Raw genomic sequence first — 8005 nt, 5'->3', positions numbered from 1 at the left:
AAAATATTAGACTCCCTCATCCACTTGGCCACCCTTCACACATACACATTGGTGCGTGTACACCCTACCGTAAGAAGGCGGCAAAGTCGTTTGGTACGAGATGGTCGATATTACACCGCCCGCTGCTGATTCTCTGGGGTTCGCAAGATGGGGTTCGTACCGGCCGGTGGGTACGGTTGACCAAATCATCGCCATCCTTTTGCCTGGTGCGCGGTGGTTAAGAAGAAAGTATACAAATCAAGGGGCTTCTTTGCCGCTTTGATCCAGCCCACATACACGCAGAACATGGCACACAAACAGCGTACGGTGTATGTGCCGCCGGGAAGATATACAGCGCAGTGTTTTCCTCAAGGATTCATACTTAAGGGCGCCCGGGAAAGATGGAAATGCTACCCGCCATGAGTTGTTTTCTCGAGTAGGTAGTAGTATTTAAAACACTGGAAGGGTTTCGTCTTTGTTTAGGTAAAGAAACTATCGATTATTTCTGACCAGCGTTTGGGGGTGTTAAATTAAGGAAACGAGTCCTGCAGGGAATGAAAATCAACAAACAGGAACTTTTGCAATATTCAATATTTCATTAACTAGACGACTAACAAACTTAGTAGATTACCGTTTGTTTACTGAACACTCTGCAGTCTAAAATATGAAAGAAAGAAGAACACATCTTTCTCTCGCTCTCCCTCCTTTTATGTAGCAGATAACAGGCTAACTTCAGCCATATCTAATCAGCTAGCTATCAAAATATTCACTCCTCTCCTCGCCACTCGTTCTGTTCAACCCTCACGAACTGCCCCCCGAGGAGCCTGACGATGGAAAGGAAAAATCAACAACTTTACTTGTGCAATTTATAAAATTATTACTTTTGTCCGAGACCCATGCTCGGTTTGGTCCAACTTGGTAGTGCCAGAGCATCGTCGAGCAACTCGGGTTTGCGGACGTGGATGGAGGGCGAGTTCGAAAAATTGCTGCTAGATGCAATGTGCATGCGGTCAGTAAGCAATTTCGGGTGTCCATGTGTGTGTGTGTCTGTGTGCGTTTTTCATCAAACCCACAAGCACTTAGTTGCTGAGTAAGCAGGGCTGCACAGCAAAAAAAAAGGTAACCAACATTTCTAATCTAAATCTATTCAAGTAAAAACCCAAGGAATATTTTGGGCACAAAGGAAGAAAACGAGTTTGATTGCTGTGGGGTGTTGCAGTTTGATGAGGTTTTGATTTTCCTTTCTTGCGTGTCGCTTCTTGTCTTCGAGTCAGGCGTTTGGTTTGCGAGTCCTTTCGGTTCTCACGGACCGCTCCAAACCGTGGTGGGAAGGAAGAACGTGGTGGTCCAGTCCGGCGCCTGTCTTCGAGAACCAGTTTTGTCCGTTCCGGGCAACATCCTGCCAGGCTGGCCGGAAGATGTGCACGTGAAAATGCTGAATGCTGGGAAGATGTGTGGAAACCCGGTTTTCATCCCCGCATCCTTGGATCGCCGTCGGACTCGTCTGCTGGAGCAGGTTTTTGAAGCGATGCTCAACCGTTACATTTATTAAATGGACAACCGTTGGAATTTAGATTACGTTTACTGTTTTTTCTTCCTCTATCGCTTCGGTTGTGTTTCGTTTCGTTTTCAAAACCAACGTGCTCGAGATTAAAGCACAACGGCGGGGAAAAGATGCTGAGAACATTTGCGCACCCTGGGTACAGGGTTCGGTAACAATGAAGTGTCTCTTCGGCTGCGGACGTTAAAGATATTAAATCAACAGATTCTTTCTTCGCCCGGTAACGGACTTTCTATGCGGACAAACGTTTCCGGTATAAATATATGATGAATTTCATACATTTAGCTGGTATTTCATTTCACTGCGAAGAAAACGACCAGCTACGGCGTTATCTTTCGCCAGCAAACCACACAAGCCAGCCGAATCGTATGTTAGCTTTGCCTTGAAGTACCTTCCCAGCCAGCCAGAGCAAAAAGACAAAAAGTGGCAATTGCAAAACTTCCCAAGAGCTTGCATCCTTACCGCAGCAGCATCAGCAGCAGCAGAACGGATGGAACGGCCAGTTTTAAAGAATTCATAGGCACAAGAGTCACTGCTATATCCGCTCTTTATCAAACCCTTTATTTAATCGCTTTGTTTGACCATTCTTGACCATGGTGAGATAGGACACCAGTGCCGTTCTACCCTAAAAGCCTTGTGTGTCTTGCCGGTGGGCAGTGGCCAGTAAAGGAAGTGTTTCCAAGATAGGCGACGTGTTGGAAAAAGCAGCAAAGTAGTTATCTTGCAGCACTTACTACTTCCGGAGTGTGTGTGTTTGAATGCTCGTTTGGCCTGGAGCCCAACACAAAGACTCGCTAGAACTTTGGTAGAAAACCACAGCCACCGTGAACAAAGACGGTCCTGTTGGGGAGCTTTCTGTGGGCTGGCGAATCGTTTGCGCTAACCGACATTCGGATGGCCAGAGACTAAGCTTTACGCTCGGTCGTGGGATAGCTTTTCCTGAATATTATTTCTTGTTGCACTGGATTGTACTCCGGAAGACACATTTTTACAGCTTCCCGTGTAATGTTGGATTGTTGTAAAAATGGGAACAATAAACTGATTGTAGTGTTAAATTTATTTGATATGAAATATCTGCAGATTTTCATGACAAAAAATGGTCCTATATGGAAGGATACGAAAATGACCTTTTGTACTTCCGTGTGTATAATTATTTATTCCTTTATTTTGACTGCAAGTCTTGGAACTAGAATGATTGGGTTACGGTACCTCATAAGAAATCTAAATAATATTTACGAAGAATATTCTAAAGCCTCCTTGAGATATAACGGAACTGCAACAGAGAGGGTCTGGACACGTAACAAATTGGGAATAGAACACAGGGAATCTTGCTGTACTTTAAAGTTGTCGCAGTTTGTTTACAAAACGGAATAAAGCAGGATTAGCTGTCATATAGCCAAATGAACAAAATGTGGCATGATGTGTCTCGCATACATCATTTACTTGTAGAACTATTGAATCGGCAGGATAAAGTTTGCTAACATATGAGGCAATAACATCTACCGTATTTTAGCGTGTATAACGACCTCCTAGATGAATTATCCAAGATTTTTGGAAATTAAGCTTTAATTTCTTTTTTTTTAAATCAGAACAATTTTATTGTTACATTTAATTTTGACCATTACAATTCATAATACTCTTTAATATCGACCTCACTGGTGTTTTCAAACACATTTTCATTGTCATCATCCCCGTCATTACTATCTTCATAAATTGCATGATTGCATAAATAATTGAAAGGATTTGACGACAATTGCTTTGCTGACTTCTGAATATACAGTGATGACCCATTGTCAGATCGCTGGAATGGTGGGTTTTTCTTATTCTTCCTGAAGGAGTCAGATTCGAATCAGCCCCTTGTATTCACTTACTCCATTCTTCTCTTATCAAACCCTTAAACGGTAGTAGTTGCAGCTGACTGGTTGGACCTCCAGGAATGACTTCCAGAAACGTTTTGCTTAGGGCAACAATTTGTTTACTTCTGCTGGTAAATGACCTCTACATGCATCCAGTACTAGCATTGCTGATTTATCATAAGAGCTCCAGGTCTCTAGCTCCAAACATTATTAAACCACAGATTCATCCTTGTCTTATCCATCCATCCTTTTATTTCAACAAAACGACCTTTAATCCTTAAAGTTAGAACGGAAAAGTTACTACCCTTGTATAACGACCCCTTTAACTTGACTTTGGCCATTTTTTACCTAAAAGGGGGTCGTTATACTCGCTAAAATACGGTACTTTGTTCATCACCTTCAGGCATCTTTTGAAAGATTGAGGATTGGTTCTAATTCTTGGTGATCAAAGCTATTTTTCTGGACACAATTAGTTCCACAAGTACTTTGGAGAATTCTTCGATGTGCTCCGTAGAAAGCTATTCGATATTATTGTTTCCGGTTCAGTATCTTGAATTGATGGCTAATGTCTGAAATAATTAACAGCCAAATATTACATACCAGGCCGTAGTTTCCTCCGTGATTTAACCTTTCGACTATGGCACGGTTGTTTTATTTATATTTTAAAAGTGTTTAAATGTTAATGTGTGTCTGCACATTTATTGTTGGTGAATGTTGTGAGGAACTTTTGCTTTATTTGACGCCTAACCGCCTAAACCACCATTTAATCAAATAGCTGGACAAATCGATGGCAGATCGTATTGTTAGGGAGGTTTTCAACCTTTCAACAGTATTTATTGACTTATAGGATTAATGTAAATTTAGACTAAGTACATCAATAAAGTATATGATTTTCCTTATCGCTGTTCGATTCGTAGCAGTTGTAAAATTGATACTGAGGTTTAAGTCTAAGCCACCTTCATTTGTGGTAAAGTCACTGTTTGAGGTCACTATCAATCAGAATGGCATGAAACAAGCAGTATCGAATGTTAAACCTTTCTGTACCTCTTGTATCGACCGATATGACGCTGCAACTCGTTGTTACCCCCTGGATCGGCAGACCAAAAACTCGCCTATCAGCCGCAGATCGCTCATGCGAAACGTTCACCCACACCGCGAGCACGTGTTTTTAAGGTGGATTGTAATGTTTATCAACCCATCCAAGCAGTCGCGTCGTGGCTGCCAAGTTGCGCCGTATTACCGTATCGTATGATGCGAAAGGGGGCTCGTTCGGGGTTTTTGTAATGTTTTCTAGCGACATGATATTTTTGGCACTCATTACTTTTGCGCTCTTCGACCCTGATGCTCGACCGTGATAGAGCATTTCGTCGATCTATCAGCGAATGTACATCGCGACTCGTACAACACCTTACCGATGACACCTGAAAATGAAAGTCCGCCCTGATACGAGCGAGCTCCGTCGATGCTCCCTCCAGCTGAGTTGCTAAACATTGGCCCCCGAGTGACACCCCAAGGCGGTCGAGGGGTGGTGGTGCTGAGGGAAAGAGGGGTGGGTCTGTTTCGGGCGCTAATGGCCTAACGGTATTGACGCGGACAGGTGGCAAACCCGCGCGCAACACACACAACACAATCGACCGTTGCTCGTTGATATCGGACGCGGCGCGTAGTGGCGTGTGAGACCCCCGGGGAAGAAAGCGACGAAAAGCGAGGACAAAAATACGGAGGCAAAGAAAGGAAAGAAAAGAAAAAAAACAACAACAGTTCCCAAAATACGACACATTCCAGAACAGGTTTGATATAAAAACGGGTGCGAGCTACAGTGGACGCATGAGAGAATTGCTCCGGTCAGTAGGTGTTGCTGGTCATCGGGAGCAGTCACGGGAGCTCACGCAGAATCGGCAGAATGGGACGCGTTGCGATCGTTTCCTCGTTGGTGATAGTGGCGGCGGTGATCGGGTCGATCACCAGCTACCAGGTGAAACCGGCCAACTACGCCAAACTGGTTGAGCAGCAGAGGAAGTTTGACGGTAAGTGACGCACGATCGTTTGGGTTGGATTTCGTCGAGATCGCATCACGATCCGTTTCCGTGTTTCCGTTTAACAGAGGCATTCGAGAAAGAGTTCTACGTGGAGCACACCAAGTATGTTGAGTCGGGTGAGCGATCGGAGCGGCTGCAGGAGATGTTCGAGTACATGCGCCAGCAGCCGGATATGTTCCGGATGGAGATGGATGACCATCCGCTGCCGTACCTGACCGTGGAGTGCACGGCTTGTCGTGCGTTGCTGACGACCTATCTCACCTACCGCCGTGTGCTTGGCTGGGATCGGGACCGTATTGCGGAGCAGGCGGCTTCGACTTGTCAAACGCTGAACATTCTCACCGCAGACAACTGCCTGAAGCTCGTGAACAAGAACGTCGATATCTTGCTGTACATTATCGATAACCGTCCGTCGCTGACGGCGCAGACCATGTGCGGTATCATCTTCCAGTCGGGCTCTTGCGTTTTGGAGGATCCGACCTTTTTGAACTGGTCGATCAATGTGCCAGCTGGCGGTCGTCCAATTACCGCTTCCAAGACCACTCCGAACCGCGGCGCCAGTGACTTCAAGATCATCCACATCACGGACGTGCACTACGATCCGCACTACCGCACCGGGTACAACGCTGTGTGTGGTGAGCCGTGCTGTTGCCGCGAGGGCCAAGGCATTCCGGCGAATCCCGCGGACGGTGCCGGCGAGTGGGGTGACTACCGTGATTGTGACTCGCCCTGGAAGGCGGTCGAAGACGCAGTGCGTGCGGCCGCTCGCCAGCATCCGGATGCGGCGTACGTGTACTACACCGGGGACATCATCGATCACGGTGTGTGGGAGACAACGGTGGCGGGCAATATCGTCTCGATGACGCGCACTTACCAACTGTTCCGGGATGTGTTCGGCTCGAAGCCCGTCTATTGTGTGCTCGGAAACCACGAGAACAACCCGACGAATGTGTTCGCCCCCAGCTACATCGATCGGGCCGACTTTTCTGCCAGCTGGTTGTACGATTTCTCGGCCGATCAGTGGGCCACCTGGTTGCCGGCCGCCACGCAGCAAACCATCCGCCAGGGTGGGTTCTACACGGCGCTGGTCCGACCCGGGTTCCGCATCATCGGCATGAACAACAACGACGCGTACACGTTCAACTGGTGGATTCTGTACGATCCGGCCTACCTTCAGGCACAGCTCCAGTGGCTGCACGATACGCTCCTGCAGGCCGAAGCGGCCGGCGAGAAGGTGCACATCCTGGCCCACATTCCCATCGGGGCCGGAACCAGCTACCGCACCTGGGCTCGCCAGTACCGTCGCATTCTGGATCGCTTCTGGGACGTTGTCGAGGGTCACTTCCACGGACACACGCACGCCGACGAGTTCAATCTGTTCTACTCGCTGTCCAACCCACAGGCTGCCATCAATGTCGGGTTCAACGCCGGTGGTACCGTGCCGTTCAGTAACTACAACCCCAACTACGCGGTGTACTACGTCAACCCACAAACTTACGTAAGTGTCTCACTTTTAATCTTCTTCAACGACTTTCGCTATATGTGCCCCATGTATCTGCTTCGTCTTTGCAGCAAGTGACGGACTATGAGTCGTGGTACTTCAACCTGACCGAGGCCAACCAGAACCCGAACCGGGCCCCGATCTGGACGCAGCTGTACTCGTTCAACCGCGACTTTCAGCTGTCGAACGTGAGCCCGGCATCGCTCGATGGGCTGGTCCGTCGGTTTGCCTCCAATCCGGCCGAGCTGCGCCACTACTGGGAGATGAAGGTGAAGCGTGGCGATCCGTTCCTGGCCGCCGGATGTGACGGTGACTGTCTGCTGAACCACCTGTGCCAGATCGTCACCAACGAGGCGAACGATGACAGCAAGTGTAACGCGCTGGCCGCCATCTTCCGCAATCTGGACGACGAGCTGTTTAATGAGGAAAAATAATTGATTGATTATTGGTGCAATGTTTCCCTTAAAGTGGAAGTGAATTAATCTTATCCAGAAATATAAAGACTGCATTTGCTAATTGTTACCTGGTATGGCTTTCAATTGATGAATAGAGTAATGTTTTTATTCTTTGAATTTCCATTATTGTTTGGTTTTTTTAAGGAGCAAGAATAAACTGCTGTTTGAAGAATTGGTAGTAAACCGTTTCTTCTGGGGTTCAATTCAAATCCTTTGAAGTTTCTGGCTACTTGGATTAGTTATTAAAGCAGTTTTTTCATTGCTAGCAATGAATAAGCTCTTAGCTCATTGGTCATCTTTATCACGCCCTGTAAAGATAATTTAGATGCCACATAAATATATTAAAACTAAATCATCTTTAAGCAATATTGAATATATTGTAGTCTTCAGTTAATACAGCGCAATCGAACGGACTGTACCGTAGTATGAGCGAATCCTCACTCTCCGTGGTTTCAATCATAGTAATCTGAGACTTCAATCCATACTCAAAACCGATCGCAAGTTACTTATTCTTCTAGAACTCTAAGTACAGGCAGTCCCCGAGATACGCTATTATAGTGGACCGCTATAATCCGGGAAAAAATATTTATTAATTATCCGGGAAAACTCGAATT

At 46.5% G+C, this 8005-nt stretch overlaps 1 protein-coding gene across 1 annotated transcript; it reads left to right on the top strand.

The window, feature by feature from the left end:
* The first annotated feature begins 5127 nt into the window (after nt 1-5127).
* LOC128298436 (sphingomyelin phosphodiesterase-like) lies at nt 5128-7370 on the top strand. Its single transcript, XM_053034185.1, has 3 exons — nt 5128-5423; nt 5501-6933; nt 7008-7370. Exons 1-3 carry the CDS (start codon nt 5300-5302, stop codon nt 7368-7370), a joined length of 1920 nt encoding a protein of 639 aa, XP_052890145.1. The 5' UTR covers nt 5128-5299.
* The last annotated feature ends 635 nt before the right edge of the window (nt 7371-8005 follow it).

Source organism: Anopheles moucheti, chromosome 2, assembly GCF_943734755.1.
Source record: "Anopheles moucheti chromosome 2, idAnoMoucSN_F20_07, whole genome shotgun sequence".
In the NCBI taxonomy this organism is placed as follows: domain Eukaryota; kingdom Metazoa; phylum Arthropoda; class Insecta; order Diptera; family Culicidae; genus Anopheles; species Anopheles moucheti.
Note: the sequence above shows the minus strand (reverse complement) of the source record. Positions and strands in the feature narration are given on the sequence as shown.

Coding starts and splice junctions, on each gene's coding strand:
- LOC128298436 (XM_053034185.1), top strand. CDS start 5,300: ATGGGACGCGTTGCGATCGTTTCCTCGTTGGTGATAGTGGCGGCGGTG. Junction 5,424..5,500: donor GCAGCAGAGGAAGTTTGACG/GTAAGTGACGCA, acceptor TCCGTTTAACAG/AGGCATTCGAGAAAGAGTTC. Junction 6,934..7,007: donor ACGTCAACCCACAAACTTAC/GTAAGTGTCTCA, acceptor TCGTCTTTGCAG/CAAGTGACGGACTATGAGTC.